We start from the raw sequence: 17,140 nt of genomic DNA, 5'->3' as shown, positions 1-17,140 counted from the left end.
TGCTGTGTCCCTCATGACCGGCCGTCCTGCAGGAGCGCGCGCTACTCTAAACCCCCCTCCCGCCACCACCGAAAGCGCATCTCCGCGAGAGGCTCGAGCCCCAGGGCAGCAGTTTGGGTCCGTTCCGCGCGGGGGGGTGAACGCATAAATACGGGTTCTTTGTTCGTTCTGTGAAGGTCTCGAGCGAACAACCTACTGTTTACACGGACACGTTCTCCTCATTCTGCTGCTTTAAATCATCGCGAAGCGTGTTCGCGCGAGCGGCCGGGAGCGCGCGTGACGTCACACCCGAGTCGTGGGCGGGGTCCGGATTTACCTGTTGCCGCAGGTAAGGCGCGGAAGGACATTAGGGCGGGATCGAGTGGGAAGCGCGCGGACGGCGGGGCTCCTCGGGACTGTGCGGAGGGGAGTCGGGCTCTCGCGGGGCTGGACGGACTCGCACCCGGAGCCGGAGTCGGAGTCGCCTTACCGCGGAGTGATGTAAAACGCAGTATCGCCGAGTGCGGAGGAGGAGGAGGAGGAGGAGGAGGAGGAGGGAAAAGGGCCCCAACTGACTGACTGACTAACTTCCGCACTTACGAGAAAAGAGGAGAAAAGGAGTGAAGAGCGGAGCGCAGAGTCGGAGGTAAAGTGTGTGGTACAGCGCTACTCCGTTTTATTCTCTCACAGGGATGCTTTATTTTACACCGCCTTACAGTGTAACCGTTTGTTTCACACGGTCTTCTTTATAAGTTTATTGTACCGTTGTAATTACTAGGCGTAATACTTTGTTTACAGTGTCTTACCCTGTTTTACAATGTTCACTGAGCGCACTTTCTCACTGTCAGTTAGCGACGGTACCGCACTGACACCAATGAATGGAGCCGCTGCTCCCGGAACGCAGCTGTGTGTGTGTGTGTGTGTGTGTGTGTGTGTGTGTGTGTGTGTGAGAGAGAGAGAGAGAGAGAGAGAGAGAGAGAGAGAGAGAGAGAGAGAGAGAGATGACTGATCCCTTTTCTCTCATCTGGCCTCTGCTGTACACTGACTGTCCCTCTGAGGTCCTCTCCACACAACCTGTTCGACCACTTGGACCGATGATGAAATCTGCTCTGAACGAACACACACACACACACACACACAGTCTTTCTGAGGAGTTTGTGATTCATAAATGAAAACACTGTGGTGTGAAGCATCTCTACTACTGTGAACATCCTGCATGTTGTGTGTGTGTGTGTGTGTGTGTGTGTGTGTGTGTGTGTGGGAGGGAGGGGGCCGTACCTCTGCGTGCAGCAGATCCCTCAGCAGCTGAGCTGGAGAAAAGGTTCGAGAGGTCTGGAGAATTTCGGAGGAGCTGCTGGGTCTCAGTGCCTTTGCTGGCTTTTTCCTGCTGCACCGAGGAAGTCGAGCTCCTCGCGCTCATCATCTCCGCTCCGGCTGCGGGTCGAGGTCCACTCGGTCGTCTTCGGGGCGAAGGAGGGGTTTGGGGCCTCGGTGAGGAGATGAGATGGTGGCTGATAGAGTCCCACCTCCCAGTGTCCTCCTTTCTGCGAGGACGACGATGATGATTCTCCTGTTGTTGTCGCACACGTGCTGCCGTGCCGGGCGTGAGCTGATGTCTCGGTCGCCGTCGTCCTCGGAATCGTCTTCTCTCTCTTCGTATCGGTAATAATTTCATTCCTGATTTATGCCTCGATCAGCAGGTGCGGCGCCAGCTTCTTATCCAAACAGTGGTGTGGTGTAAGTAAAGGCAGTCGCTGCAGAGGCCCCTGGGGGTCCTGGTGCCTGTAGGTGTGAGCCCCCCTGTCTGTCCAGTGGGGGCTCAGTTCTGTCCCTGAAAATCTGGACACTTATTGAGTGACGTAGTAAAAAGCCACTTGTATGAGACTGAAATAAATGGTTGTTTTCAGACACATTTTCATCATTTACTGAGCATTTACCTTGATTCATCGCTTCCAAGTGACGTTCATCAAAATAGTGGAGGAAAATAGTGAGTTCATTACATGAACAATAGGGCAGATTTGGATACAGACACGTGATCCTGCAGGACAGTCCGTTTGTCACATACCACGGTATAAACCAGTGTACGTCACACGAGTAACTGCGTAAAGGTTTATCCGTTCAGCAGTTTCTAATCGCAGAATTATTACGTTTATCGAGAACTTAAGCGATCCGGGGAGAAGTGAGTCTGAAAGAGGTGAGTTTTGAGATGCTTGTTTGATGCAGAGAGGATTCAGCAGTTCTGAGGGACAGAGGGAGGTCATTCCACCGCAAACATTTGTGCTTTTGATATCGGACCTTTCGTGCGTGGGACCGCCAGGCGGTCGGACGGGGAGGAGCGTAGCGGTGATCGCGAGTGATCGGGTCTTGATCCTGGGAGCAGATGGGTTGATGGTTTCGTAGCCGTAAGCAGAGAGTTGAATTTGATCCGGGCAGCTACGGTATAGGAAGACAATGGAGAGATGGGGAGGGGAACACGTGGGAACGCTTCGGCGGGTCAGACACGGCTCTTACCGCGGTATTCTGTATGAGCTGGAAGGTGAGACGGGAGAGAGTTGCAGTAGCCCAGCTGGGATGTGACCATGGCCTGAACAAGGACTTGTGTCCGGTCTGCTGTTAGATCGGGGCGGGTCCTGCGGGTGTCGTACGGGATGTACCTGCAGGTTCTGGTTGTGGGTTCGATATGCCGAGAGAAGGACAGAGCTGAGTGCATCGTTACTCCCGGACTGAGTCCGCGAGGTACAAGAAACGAGTGAGTTGTCCGGTTTGACGGAGGGTCTCAACAGAAGGATGGAGCAGCTGCGGCTGAACGGTCTCCCTGCCGGAGGGGTTCGCTCGGATCAGCGCGTTTCGCAGAAATGAATAAATGTAATATTTTCCGCAATGAGCTGTTTTTTGTTAATTGTTTCACTCTGATATTGAGAACTTGGTGACCTTCTGAGAACTTGGTGACCTTCTGAGCTCGACTCAATTACTGAGCTGAGCCCGAACAGCAGGATGGGGTTAAAATGAAACGTCGCCGGTCCTTCTGTCAGGGCGGAGTTCTGCTCCGAAGGATCGTTAAACATGACACCTCCTGCTGTAGCACCGAGGAACTTGGCCTGCGTTGGTGCAGTAAAAGTGGGTAAGCCAGTGTAAGCGGTGCGGTGCACCGCGCTCCCGCAGCGGTGAGTCGCTCGTCCTGTTCGGTGGGAACGTGCTGAAGGAATGAAGATCCTTTTTTCCGCTCTTCGCAGCAGTTGCACCTCCAGTTGCTGCAGCAGGGTTACCCCCCCCCGACTCCCCCCGAGCCTCCTGTGGTCGTGTTCAGACAGGATCCCGGTGCCACCAGACAGGCAGGAACCCATTAGAATTTCCAAGTCTGAAATACAGAATTGAGTCGATTACAGATGAGGGCAGATTTACTTACTTTACTTACACTGTTGTTTACCTGTGATCATATTTCTGTGTGTGCGTGTGAGAGAGAGAGAGTTCCTGCTGTGGAATCCTGTTTCTCGCAGTAAACTGGCTCTAGGTTGGTCGAACGCGGTTTGAACCTGTTCCGTTTAGAAACGGGAACCTGATTTGAACAAGAACCTGTTTGCTGACTCATCGCTTTGTTTGTCAGACTCTTCACTGGCCGGCTGCTCCGATGGCCTCCCTGGGGTTGTTGCTTCTGTGTCACACTCACTCACTCTCTCTCTCTCTCTCTCTCTCTCTCTCTCTCTCTCTCTCTCTCTCTCTCTCTCTCTCTCTCCAGAGTAAGCAGACAGGCAGGGCCCTGCTGTGAAGTGTGTGATGAGTGTTTGCAGGGCCCTGTAATCTGAGTCACTGCGTCCGCCACTGAGCAGCGAATTACACCATTCTGTACAGCGCTGCGGTGCTCTGGTACTCCCTCGTGTCGTGTGTCCTTCGGTTTAGTTGCTCTTCTTTCCCTCCTGCAGATGCCCCACTGGCAAAGGCGCTGTATTTTTACACTGATTACACTAACGATGAAGTGGGCGGCAGAAGATGCAGTTCTTACATTTACTGCCTTGACATGAAAATGCACATGTTCGAATCCCAGGTCCTGCTGTATTACCCTCAGTTAAGGTACCATAAGTTACCACAGATAAAGGCAGTAAAAATCACCCTGCTGTGTAAAAGGATAAACCGATGTGAGCAGCTCAACGCTACAGGTCACTTTGGAGAAAGGAGTCCGGTAAATAGATGTGTGTCCAACCGGCTGCTGCAGTGTTGGAAATGGTTGGAAAACATGGTAATTGTGTGGTTGGTGTTTCGCTGGCGACTGTTACCCTAATGGGACCGTGAACGGCAGTGGACCGGGCTGTAGGAGTGGCCCATTGTGAGTCACTCGGGGAGCCCCTCAGGCTATGGAATGCTTTACCATGTTTGCACCGTGCATTTACCCTTAACGGCTAACAGTCTTACTTCGTTTGTCCTGCTGGTGAAGCTGTTCCCTTTCCTCGTGTCGTCTCACCCTGACCGCGTCCTTCCTCAGGCTCCGGACCTGCGGCGCCATGCCCGGCCACACCGCGAGGGCTCCCTCCAAGTCCCGCTCGCACCCGCGCCACCTGGACCGGCAGGAGGCTCGCGGCTACCGCAACAGCCAGGAGAGGTATGGCGAGGCGCAGCGGCCCCGCAAAGTCCACGCCCGGCTCCCCGACAGGCGCGAGTCTGAGACGCTGGGCTTCATCCCGGGTTCGGCGGAGGCGGAGTCCCCGGCGTCGGCTCCGGCCTGCGGACCCTGTGCCTCCCTGGGCAGCTGGAGCGGCTGCGTGGCGCTTGTGTGCTGCGTGCTGACCTGCGGCCTGTACGGCGCTCCGGAGCCCTGTGCCGGCGCCGCCGAGTCGTCCACGGACCCCGACCCCGGAGCCTCCCCGGTCAAGGCGGACACCGAGGCCCAGCGGCCCGAACCCAACGGCTTGGACTCGGCCCCCAGGCCTGGCAAGCTGCCCGCCTCGGACAGTTTCCGCTACAGGGACGTGTGTTTCCGCGGTCAGAAGGTGGAGTACACGGAGGTGGACCGAGGCGGATGCGGCGCGTCCCGGCGCTACCGGCCCCCTGGTGCCACTGGGTCCAAGGGCGAGAGCCAGCGGCCCGTGAGCAATACGAGCATCTACTCGCGCGAGGACCTGGACTTGGACGACCTGAGCGACAGCAACACGGACATCGACACGCTCATCACCCGCAAGCTGCTGGAGCTCTACAAGCTGCACCAGATCGAGCAGCTGGCGCTGTGCACGTCGGACTCGTCGTTCTCGCGGCGCACCAACGAGATCAGCGACCTCATCAACAGCATCGCCCAGAACTACAACCTGCAGGAGCAGGAGGCCGAGTGCCGCCTGGTGCAGGGCGTCATCCGCATCAGCACGCGCAAGAGCAAGCGCCCCAGCCACGCCCACAGGGACAGAGAGTCCGCCTTCAACGGGAGGCTGGACAAGACGCTGCCGGACAGCGGCCACGAGACCATGCTGGACAGCTTCGGCAGCAGTGAGAGTGAGCCTTCGTCGGCACGAATTGTGCCTATTTGTTCAGGTTCCGGTCTCCCATTGAGCCGCAGCCTCGTTTGTATCGATTGTCACGAATATTAATGACGTGTTGTGATGAGCTTCGCTGTCTGCATGTAGTATTGGATCTGTGAGTAACGCCTCTCGAACCCCTCTCCCTCGACCCACACCGGCGCTCTCAAGCGTCGCTCTAACGTGCGGTGTCTTCTCTTTGCCCTGAAGCCGAGCCGGAGGTCAAGGTGTCGGAGCAGACGTCCTCGGACGAACTGGCCAGGAAGATGAGGCTCCAAAGTGGCCGAGGTAGAGCTCCGCAGCCTGGGCCGGGGTCGCCGGGGGGGAGAGGGGGGCAACTCATTTCCGGGTTTGCTGCGGTGATGTGAGGTAATATAGTTTTGGAAACATTTCAGATTTTAATTTATTTTTGCATCTTTGCAGCATGAACAGCTCAAACAGTGGGTGTTATTCCCACTCATCTTTGGCACATTATTGATGATGATGATGATTAATATTAATAATAACTGGCTAGAGTTGCATTGCACACCCTTCCAGTGCTGGAGCTCACTGCTGGTGCTCATGTTCAATAATCCATATTCAGTGTGTCACACGTTAATGGAGTGTGTGTCTCATGTGCTTCTTTTTATGTTATGGCTGCTAACTGACTCCTGATACAAGGTTTCCGTACCACGGTACGGTTGGCACCGCCCACTGTGTCCGGGGCTGGGGGGGGGGGGGGGCTTTGACCATAACCCCACTGTGGTGGACTCCAGGGCAACTCTTGCACCATCTCCACTGTCCAGCCTGCGTTCCCAGCTTGGTGTCAGTGCTGCCCACAGGTCCCCGGTAGGACACCTCCCGCCGCTGCCGGACACGCGATTCCTGCGGGTTCGAGTGACTGGCGTCGCGCTGTGTTCCTCACTCTCAGCTCGGGGGCTTTTTGGGACCTGCTGCTGGGCTCCTGTTTTTGCCTGAGGGCGAAGGCACGTGGACACTGGAGAGGTTGATGGGCGGTGGACAGACCTCTCACCAAGTGTCCTTTTGTCCACAGGCTCCTCCTACAGCTCCCCCTACCAGCAGGAGATGGAGACAAATTTCTCTGGGACCCCCCTGCTGCACTCTGTGAAACCCTGAACCTGCCGTGTCCCAGGATGACCTTCACGCCGGGGTTCAGCTCAGCTCCTGGGCTGCTGTCCCATGACCCCCCTCCCCCGTCTTGAATGTGGACGTCCATCATGGTGGTGTGACTCACCCCCCCATGGAGATGTGCGCGTTTGGGAGCCTGTGGGTCTCGGTTCTGGTCGGAGAACATTCTGTCCCCTCTTCTGTTTTCGGGTTGGAACCTCTGCAGCTCCACCTGTCGGCACCGCTGACGGAGCAAAGCATGATGGGATGCCGAGTTCTACACGCTGGGCGTTTTGGGCTCCAGGACCAGACCGCAGCTCTGGTGGGGACCAATGTGCAGCGGTTCTGCTGACCGAGCTGTGAAACTGGACAGTGCTGCTCCCCACCCCAAACCGTGTGCATGGAGCACCTTCCTGTACACACTCTGTGTAGTTTTACTTTTTGTACCGCGCTCCGCCGCTGCTCCAGCTATTTATGTGGAACGATGGTCTTTCTCTGGGAATGTTGGCCTTTTTTTTTTTAATTTTTATTAAAGATTAATACACTTTTTATTTTTCTCACAATAAACATGCAGCCTTATTTTATACCCTGTTCTACTGCATCTTCCCTTCCAAGAGCTGGAGAATGAGTTGGAGTGGGGGTGCGGTCATTTGGCAGTTGGACAGGCATCCCCTTTGTGTGAGTGAGTGACAGAGAGAGCCCTCCCCGTGACCAGATGTTTGGGGGGGTGACAAGATATGTTTTGGGCCCTTGACCAGACAAGAATGCAGATGGACTGGACTGTAGATTCCAGCTCTGATAGACATCGTTCTCTCTCTCTCTCTCACACACACACACACACACACACACAAAAACTACACGTGCTCCAGTGTGATGCTGACTGCTCTCTTCAACCCCTGTAACTGAATTCCCATGGAGGTTCACCATGTGGAGGTGTGTGATCTCTGACCCTGCAGCGATAGGTGGAGCTACAGCCCAACCCCCATCCTCCTGCCGAAAAGGGATCTGCTGGGGGTGGAAAGGCGAGATACACTGCAGTGTTCAGAAATAAATAGGTGTGAAAGTGTGTTTCTCAGTGTACTTTTGGCCTCTTATACTGGAAATTCACAGGGTAGGAATTCTTCACCATGGTATTGTACCATATTAACTGGGCTGACCCCGTTCACATTGCACTTGGGAACAACTCATCCAGTTGTTGCCTCACAACATGGTGTGTGTGTGTGTGTGTGTGTGTGTGTGTGTGTGTGTGTGTGTGTGTGTGTGTGTGTGTGTGTGTGTGTGTGTGTGTGTGTGTGGTGCCTGATCCATCTAGAAATACACAGTTGTATACAATATGTGGCCCCTCCCCCGTCGAGGGCTACACAGCAGGACTGGTTGGGCCTGTTCTCACTTCCTTCCCTGGGGGGTGGAACTCGAACTCCGCCTCACACCTCAAACACATTTTGTTTTTTGGTGAAAATGGAGCAATGGTGGGGTGGGGGGTATTGGGAGCCTCAGGTGTCTCTGCTTTTTATCACCTGTGGGAGGGGGGCTATAAAGTTCCAGTCTCCCCCAGGGTCTCAATGAAGCATCTGGGGAAACGGGCGAAAGCTGTGGGACGGGACAGGTCTCATGGCGGGACTTTCCGTCACATCGTTTGTTTACAGATTCCTGGAGTCACACGTAAACAGCGAGGAGGGCTGACGCGGTGTGTGTGTGTGAGGACATGTCCCGTCTGTCTACTGCCATCCCGCACCGGCTACACGCACATTTACATTTATTTATTTATCAGCCAGGGGGGCGTGGTGGCACAGTGGGTTGGACCAGGTCCTGCTCTCCGGTGGGTCTGGGGTTCAAGTCCCGCTTGGGGTGCCTTGCGACGGACTGGCGTCCCGTCCTGGGTGTGTCCCCTTCCCCCTCTGGCCTTACACCCTGTGTTGCCGGGTTAGGCTCCGGTTCCCCACAGCCCCGTATGGGACAGGCAGGTCAGAAGTGTGTGTGTGTGTGTGTATTTATCAGGCACTTTTATCCAAAGCGACTTCCAATGAACTCTACATAGTGTTACACACCTTATTCACCACAGTGACTTACACTGCTAGATACACTACTTAGACTGGGTCACTCATCCCTACATCAGTAGAACACACACACACACTACAGGGAACTTGATCAGCATGTCTTTGGAGTGTGGGAGGAAACCAGAGCACCTGGAGGAAACCCACACAGACACGTGGAGAACATGCGAACCCCATACAGACTGAACGGGGATCGAACCCACATCCTCTCGCACCACTCAGGAGCTGTGAGACCGTTCTGTCCGCGTGACACACGTCCATCTGTCCATCTCCATTGTCTCCTGTCCCCGGTTCAGCAATGTGTCCTTTCCCCAAAGTCCTTTGTGGGGTTAGTGAGCATGACGCAGTGTTGAATTCTGGGACTGCAACCTGCGCACATGGGCCCCACCACCCGGCTTTGCTGCAGCTCATTCCAGTTTCAGGTCCTTCTGCTGCTCCTCATGACCTCGGCCTCTAAATGTGGGAACTTAATTGGTCCTGAATGATGGACTCCAGCAGGTGGCCTCGTCTTATACAGGAGTTATTCGGGGTAACTGCCTTGATCAAGAGTGCAACAGCAGGAAGCAGGGTTTGAACCTGAAACCTCTCTGAGTGCAGAGGCAGCAGTTCGAAGTGCTGGAGCACCTGCTGCCACCAGGACTGACCACAAGAGGGTGACACAGGGCTATTAAATGCAGGACACAGTCAGTTTCTCCAGCAGAATGTTGGTGTTTTTCCCGAGTGTGTGTGTGTGTGTGTGTGTGAGACACAATCCTCCGGGGTTCAAGCCAACAACCTTCTGGATACAAGTGTGAGTCCTTAACCACCATGCAACGCGTCGGCAGCCAATCGCTACATGTTTTTGGTTTGTCCACTAGTCACTGGTGATATGAAGGTCAATGCTGGACACCTGCAAGGTCCGCTGGTTCATGCTGCCGTTGAGCCGTATGGAGCCGATGGGCTCGAACCTTCAGCGTGTGCCGCACCGTCGCCCCCCGCTGGTGGGACCCGCGCTGTGCCTCATTACAATGATGTTACGCGCAGTGTTCCGGGGACCTTTGTCCACCGTTGCCACGGAGACGGCTCCCGAGAAGCGATGAAGTGTTTCCTGGAAAGAGGGAGAGATGCACTACAGGTTTGTCTGCAGATTTGCATCTTCTCCAGCTGGAAGGAGAACCTGCTGTGTGACCTTCTGCCCTCGAGGCCCTCGGAGACCCTGGCTGTGGGCAGTAGGTGCGGCAGAACCCAGCTGAGAGAGAACTTCTGCTCTGACACTGATGAAGGTGGCTGGTGGGGGCACGAGGTTCGCTGATGAACATTCAAGGTCATTGCAGCGAAACAAACTCTCTTCTCGTCCGTCTTAGTTGGATCAACTGTATGTTCAGGACTTTGAGCTGCAGCGACCGTGGACACGTGGTCCACACGGACATGAATTGCGTTCCTTTTCGGTTCGAACAGTGTGGGAAGCGTGCCTGCCGACCCGTGACCCCTTTTATCTGCACTCATCTCTCCTCCGGTTCCTCGTCGATGTTCCTGCTGTTCTGGGTTTTACCGGAGTACTTCTTATGGACAGGCGAGGACCTGACGAAGACTCTGATCTCCAGGAAGGTTTGATCTCATGTGATCCTTGAACCCGATGCTACTCGGCCTCCAGTTTCCACCTACCGACGGGGTGGAGCTGCAGGACGGGCGCTTGTGTCGGAGGAACTACCTGAGAGGTTTACACACTGGGCTACTTACCCTGATTTACCCATTTATACTTCAGGGCAATTACGTTTCTCAAGGATACACCGGCGGGGGTTCGAACCGGAGACCTTGGAGCGCAAAGTGACGGCTATAACAACTATGTCGCCTGCAGTCATATTTGTAGAATAGATCACACACACACACACACACACACACACACGCTCACCAGTGTGTTTACGTGTGTGCAAGCGTGGGCTCGGCCAACACGCTCCCATCACGTGTGATTTGCGTGTTGTTGCGTCGCCTGGCTATTTTTAGGGCTCCGTATGAAACGTCAGTCCCGGGTAAAGGCCGCCAGACCAGATTCTCTGGTTCCTGTGCCGTAAACGGCGGGGCTTCGCGTAAAGTGTGCCGCACGGGCCGGCTGGCGCAGCGGAGCTGGACAGAGAGGACGCGGACGGCACCATGCTGGAGCTCCTGGGGGTAAGAGAGGGAGACCCTCCCCCCGCCTCACCTGCCTCACCTTGTCGTTGTTGTTATTGCTCTATTATTCATCGCTGCTCATTTATCACTGAACTCTCAAGTTGGTCACATGACCCAAACCTTCATCCGGTTCTGACTTGGGCCCAAAGCCCAGTTCCTTGAGAACTCAAGCGCCTGACTCACATCTAACTTGGACTTGGTAACCGTGCTTGGACTTGGTAACCACCGCGCTGACCACCGCACAAACTACCGCATTGACCACCGCAGTGACCACCGCTGTGCCGCAGTTTCATGTCTCTGCTTTGCTTCCGCCTCTGGAGCAAATGTGTTATGTATAATCTCTTTCATTCATTAACCAGGTTACTGTGGTACGAACCGCAGTTACGGTCTCTTTAAATCGCTCTGTTTTTGACTCTCATTTTAATTCACATTTATATTTATGTATTTATATCTTTCCCACTAAAAGCGCTGAAGGTGTTATTTGTGATTCGATTTCCCCCAGATCGTTATTGGTCTCACGATCGTCATCATGTTCTTTTCCCAAGATTTAAAGAGGGTGAGTTGCTGAGATGTACTCCTTTGCTCAATGTGCTGCCCCCTGTGGTCAAACCCGTGGTCACTCCTGTGGTCACTCCTGTGGTCACTCCTGTGGTTGCTGCTCACGCGATGGGCCCTCTGATGAAGGTGTTGTGTTCCGTTCCAGGCCAAGAAGGAACTGGCCTCGGGGGGGAAGCAGCAGCCGAGCCGAGAGCCAGCGCTGGCCCCCCCGAAAGAGCTGGACGCCTTTGGGAAGAAGGTGAAGGAAGGACCACGCTGTGCTGCAAAGCCATGCCTCCAGAGTTTACCGTGTTTACATGAAGTTTGGGAACGATTAGGGTTCCCCCTCCGTGCCTCTTTGCAGCTAAAACACAGGACACGAGATCTTCTCACAGCCATGAGGTTTCATGTCCTGATGCTGAGCTGAGCAGCGTTGTGCTCCAGCAGGACACGAGCAGGGCCGGTCTCTGTGTGTGTGTGTGTGTGTGTGTGTGTGTGTGTGTGTGTGTGTGTGTGTGTCCATCCAGCTCAAGGCTAAGATGGCTGCTCCTCGTGCAGATCGTACACGTTCACCTTGCGCTCAGATGTATGGTGTGTCAGAGACTGGAACCCCTAGGTGATGTCAAACCATGTCGTGTTCCAGGCCAAGAAGGAGCCGGCCTCAGGGGGGAAGCAGCGGCAGGGGGGGGCGCACCCCAGACACCTCTCCGCCTGGGGCAAGAAGGTGAGGGGATGACCACGCTCTGCTCCTCGCAGTCCCACACCTCCTCGCTGATAGTCATCTACCATGCTGTGGCACCAGCTGCTGTCATACTAATGAGGTTTGATCCTCTAAACTGAGCTCCATCTTGTTCTCACCAGCAACGTCTGCTCGAGAAGGACGTCACCGACAGCGACCTCCACGTCATGGCCACGATCTTGTCAGCTGGCTTGGTGGACGTGGACCCCTCCTGCCTGCAGCACCTCAAGGAGTTCCGTGACCTCTGGGGATCCTCCACCTGAAGGCCGCCCAAATACCTGCTGATGCTAAAGACTTGCTAATGCTAACATGCTGCTGATGCTGAAGGACCACCAATGGATCACTAATGAACCAGTAGTGGACCACCAATGCCAGTCAGCTGCCAGCGAGCTGCTAATGGTTCACTAGCATCACCTGGACATCGCCATGCGGAGCTAGATGCTTTGGCCAAAGGAGACTCCCCTGTTGGCCACCTTTCAGGACCCCAACCCCCAACATTATTGTGTCATTTGAGGTTCCGGGTGTGAATGAATTTGATTGACCTCCAGTGACATTTGCGTTCATTCATTTCTCTGCTGCCATGTCTGCCTTTCCCCTTTGTAGTTGAACTTCCATAAAGTCCCACTCCTGACCATTATGTGGGGGGCATCTTTCTATAGACTCCACCCCAAAGTGAACTAGCCAATCATAACCTTTGCACCGTTTTTGTTATTGTACCCAATAAAGTGACGGTACTTTGCTCCATATTCAAAGTGTGCCTGTTGTGATGAACTTTTACACCATACATGAGCTGGCAAGATCTCAGACAAAATGTGTCCAGAAAACATCAGTTTTCAGACCCATCTGAAAGGGGTCTGGTTGGGGTGTAGCAGTTGATCAAGTCCTGTAGATAGCTGGGAGCAGTTCTACTGATGCATTTGTATATAATAACCAGGGTCTTGAATTTGATCCGGGCAGGTGTGGGAAGCAAGGGGGTGCAGTGGTGCAGTGGGTTGGGCCTGTGCCTGCTCTCAGATGGGTCTAGGGTTTGAGGCCTTGCGATGGATTGCTGTCCCATCCTGGGTGTGTCCCCTCCCTCTCCAGCTTTGTGCCCTATGTTGCCAGGTTAGGCTCCGGTTTGCAGCAAACCCGCTTGAGACAAGGTGTGTGTGTGCGTGTGCGTGTGTGCGTGTGTGTGTGTGTGTGTGTGTGTGTGTGTGTGTGTGTGTGTGTGTGTGTGTGTGGGCCTATAGGAAGTCAGTGTAGAGAAATGAGTAGAATGCTTTGGCAAATCAAACACAATTTGTGCAGCAGCTGCAGAGGTTTGATGGCAGTAGCAGGAAGGCCATACAGGAGAGAGTTGCAGTAGTCCAGATGGGAAGTCACCATGGCCTGGACAAGTAGTTGAGCAGAATCACTTGTGAGACATGGATGGATCCTGGGGATGTTATGCAGAATGTATCTGCAGGTTTGGGTTGTGGCTTTGATGTGCTGAAAGTAAGACAGACTTGTGTCAATTGTCACTCCCAGACTCCTACTGGAAGAGGTAGGTGAAATGAGTGAGTTGTCCAGTTTGATTGATAGATCATGACAGGAGGATAGGCCTGCTGGGAGGTGAAGGATCTCTGTTTTGGAGAGGTTGAGCTGGAGGTGGTGATCATACATCCATGGAGAGATGTTAACAGGCAGGCAACAATGCATGCGGAAAAGGCTGACGCACCAGGTGGAAAGGAGAAGAAGAGTTGGGTATCATCAGTGTAGCAGTGGTATTTGAATCCATGGGAGGCTATGACCGGACCGAGGGAGGAGGTGTAGATGGAGAAAAGTAGAGGACCCAATACCGAGCCCTGCGGCACACCGGTTGAGAGAGGCAGAGGAGAAGAACGAGAGCTCCGCCAGAGAGGTAGGACTCAAACCATCTTAGTGCTGCTCCTTTGATTCCAAGTTGACTAAGAGAGGAGAGTAGAATCCGGTGGTTGACTGTGTCGAATGCTGCAGACAGATCAAGGAGGATGAGGACTGAGGAGATGGAGGCAGCTCTAGCCGACTGGAGAGCATCAGACACCCCCAGGAGCATCGTCTCCATGGAGTAACCAACTTTGATTCTAATTAAGCGCCTAATAAAAAATTTAAAAAAATTCAATAAAAAGTATATAAATAGAGGGGGGCGCGGTGGGTTGGACCGCAGTCCTGCTCTCCAGTGGGTCTGGGGTTCGAGTCCCGCTTGGGGTGCCTTGCGACGGACTGGCGTCCCGTCCTGGGTGTGTCCCCTTCCCCCTCTGGCCTTACACCCTGTGTTGCCGGGTTAGGCTCCGGTTCCCCGTGACCCCGTAAGGGACAAGCGGTTCCCGGGGGGGAAGGGGACACACCCAGGACAGGACGCCAGTCCGTTGCAAGGCACCCCAAGCGGGACTCGAACCCCAGACCCACCGGAGAGCAGGACTGCGGTCCAACCCACTGCGCCACCGCGCCCCTGCGCCCCCCTGTGTGTGTGTATGTTAACTAAAATACTGTTTTGATTTTACGAACATCGGGCAACATTAAAAGGAATGACTAAATTTAGAAAAAACACGTTTGTCGTCTCCACAAACGACTCTTCACTTCTCATTCTGCACCGATTTGCCCCATCAACGTGTGCGCTGTTCGTCGTCCCAGTTATTGATCACCGGCTCTCAGACACACCAGACAGGAGTGTAAACACTGGGGAAGAAGGTGAATTAAGGTCATTGTTTGGCTGCTCTTTACTGCCCCCTGTCAACTTGGAGGGTAAATGCAACTCACGTTCACTTTGCTACATACATTAATGCTGGAAACTGGATAAGAAAATGCAGTTAATAGCCAGCAAACTGTTTTGGTCTTAAGAAAAAATGTTAGTGATACGAGGAGACAGTTTTACAAGGGTTCAATTCTTCACCCCTTATGGTTCACAAATCTAGGTCCGTGACCTGTTTGGCGCCTTTTGAGACTCGCTTTGCTTCGAAACCCGAGACCTCATGGAGCCTCTGGGGTTGGGAACCGGACAGACCTGTGCGACTGGGGTAAAACCCACGGCCTGATGGACCTGCGGGGCAACTTTTACTCACATGACTGTGCGGAGTGCGTGCAAATACTTCCCTGCACTCACGCACACACAATTACACACACACACACACACACACACACACAAACAAACTGGGTTGTGATTCTTACTCTTCTGGTCTCCTGAGGATTCGAGGCCCGATTTCCATTTCTGCGTGATTCCAGTGCTACGAGCCTCACATGAGCTTCAGTTCTCTCCTATGTCCACATCTGTGCACATCTGTCCACTCTTTACTGACGGGTTTTTACACAGAAGTCCCTACAATGCTGTGAGATCCCAGGTTCTCACCCGTCAATGAGGACAGGAGTGTTTGTCCCGGACATGAACTAACATGGAAAAAACTGAAATATTTACCCTGTTTTGCTTCATTTCGAGACAGTAATACCGCATAGACAGCAGGGGCTGCAGCAGTTAAGGCCATCACCCTGCAAGCTGAAGGTCTCTGGTCTAGATGCCAGCTCTTGATCCTGCTCCAGTGACCCTTCTTCTACATATCTACCCTGAAAAATACCGTGCGGTGTAAACCATGGTACAGTTGATTATCCAAGTGGCCTCGGACAAGGGTAAAGCAAGGCACGATCATAATTCAGAGTCAGTTTCATCACCACTACAGCGAGGGACTGTCGCTGGGAGGTTTCGCTCTGGGGATCGCCCTCAGCGAACGGCTCCTGCACAGTGAGGCAGCCAGAAGAGCAGAGAACGTCACTGAAACATCGACACGAGAGTTTGTGCAGGTCGCCCTCGTTCGTCTCCTTCTTTTCACACGCGTCCATTTCCGTGTCTTTGCCCGTTGGACGGCGCACTGAAAGCAGCCCTGCGAGTTCACGCTGTGCCTGCGGCCCAGGGACCGAGAAGCTGCAGGAGCGTTAGCGCCCCCTGCTGCTCTCCATGTCGCTGCATTCCCCTGCCCTGTGAATCCTTAGCCGCTTGCCGCCCCCCACGGGGTCACGCTGTCCGAACTCCCACCCCTTGCAGGCCCTCTGACCTGTGAGCAGGGTACTTTACCCTAGTCCAGCTGCGTCAGTGAATTGAGCTGTAAGGCTGGCGAGTCGCTTTATAGAAGTGCGGAGCAAATGAGGTAATAACACGGTATTCAGATTCTCCCCTACGTCTTTCAAGGTGTCTTTTGTCGGATCTCTCATTACAGGAAATTCAAGCTGATTCTGTCAGCTTGAGCTCTATTCCTTTGTCTCATTTAGTCTGCCGACCGCTGTTGATCACAACCGGCTGTTGTCGAGCACAACTGACCGTTGTTGAGCGCTGCTGACTGCTGTCAGTCATTTGCCCATTTTTGACGACCACCTTCAAACTGACCATTCCATACCGACATGATAAAAAGCAAAAGTGAAAAACAGTCTGTTTCTGTGCGGCTCATTTCCCTCATTGAGGTCCAGAGACCACTCTGTAGGCACGGTTGCCAGGTAGCTGCTCTACAGCGGTCCTGTAACGGGGCCACAAATATCTGCTTAATGAGTGAAAAATATGCTCAAATGTGTTTTACTGCACCTGGAAACCCGGCGAGGCATGAAGAGCATCTCAGGAAGCGCGGAGCCTGCGGGCCCTTGGCGTGGTCACGACCGCTGCACTACAACTAGACCCGGAAGAACCATCCTGACCCTAAGCTGACCCAAAGTGCCTTGTTTCAGCATAGCCCCACCCACCTGTCACGGTTACGCTCATGTGTTGCATGCATGTTCTCAATTTGGTGTGTGTGCGTGTGTGTGCGTGTGTATGGGTTTGCTCATCGTCTGTGGGGCTGGACCAGGTCTCCCGGCTCATGTGTCAGTGTCGCTCATGGTGTGTTGGTGTGTTCAGCGAACGGTCGACAGGGACCAGCTTTTCCCCTAACAGCCTGGGGGGGGCGGGACACTTCCAGCGGAGCTCAGTGAACGGAGAGAAACGGGCACAGTGCCACTTCCCAGAACGGTCGGCGGTGACACCAACCCAAGACTGCACTCACCAGCTCCAGCAGGGGGCGCTGTGTGGAATGACGAGTGTGAGAGTGTCACTGAAGTGCAGT

The 17,140-nt window shown here is 54.0% G+C and overlaps 1 protein-coding gene across 3 annotated transcripts; it reads left to right on the top strand.

Annotated features, from left to right (window-relative positions):
* The first annotated feature begins 332 nt into the window (after positions 1-332).
* On the top strand, positions 333-7,558 carry kdf1a (keratinocyte differentiation factor 1a). 3 transcript variants are annotated; one of them, XM_029259874.1, is made up of 4 exons: positions 333-625; positions 4,457-5,448; positions 5,688-5,765; positions 6,511-7,558. In XM_029259874.1, exons 2-4 carry the CDS (start codon positions 4,476-4,478, stop codon positions 6,591-6,593), a joined length of 1,134 nt encoding a protein of 377 aa, XP_029115707.1. In that variant the 5' UTR covers positions 333-625; positions 4,457-4,475; the 3' UTR covers positions 6,594-7,558. The 3 variants fall into 3 exon arrangements, with proteins under 3 accessions (XP_029115707.1, XP_029115706.1, XP_018590064.2); XM_029259873.1 differs by having other exon boundaries at positions 4,457-5,454; XM_018734548.2 differs by lacking the exon at positions 333-625 and adding an exon at positions 3,407-3,843 and having other exon boundaries at positions 4,457-5,454.
* Positions 7,559-17,140: the final 9,582 nt, after the last annotated feature.

This window comes from Scleropages formosus, chromosome 18 (genome assembly GCF_900964775.1).
Source record: "Scleropages formosus chromosome 18, fSclFor1.1, whole genome shotgun sequence".
Taxonomy (NCBI): domain Eukaryota; kingdom Metazoa; phylum Chordata; class Actinopteri; order Osteoglossiformes; family Osteoglossidae; genus Scleropages; species Scleropages formosus.
The sequence above is the reverse complement of the archived record's forward strand: the minus strand, read 5'-3'. Positions and strand labels throughout refer to the sequence as shown.

What these genes read in the sequence shown, in the direction of transcription:
- kdf1a (XM_029259873.1), top strand. Translation starts at nt 4,476, where the DNA reads ATGCCCGGCCACACCGCGAGGGCTCCCTCCAAGTCCCGCTCGCACCCG. An exon ending in CAGCTTCGGCAGCAGTGAGA is followed by an intron (nt 5,455 to 5,687) that starts GTGAGCCTTCGT and finishes TTTGCCCTGAAG; the next exon opens with CCGAGCCGGAGGTCAAGGTG. An exon ending in GAGGCTCCAAAGTGGCCGAG is followed by an intron (nt 5,766 to 6,510) that starts GTAGAGCTCCGC and finishes TTTTGTCCACAG; the next exon opens with GCTCCTCCTACAGCTCCCCC.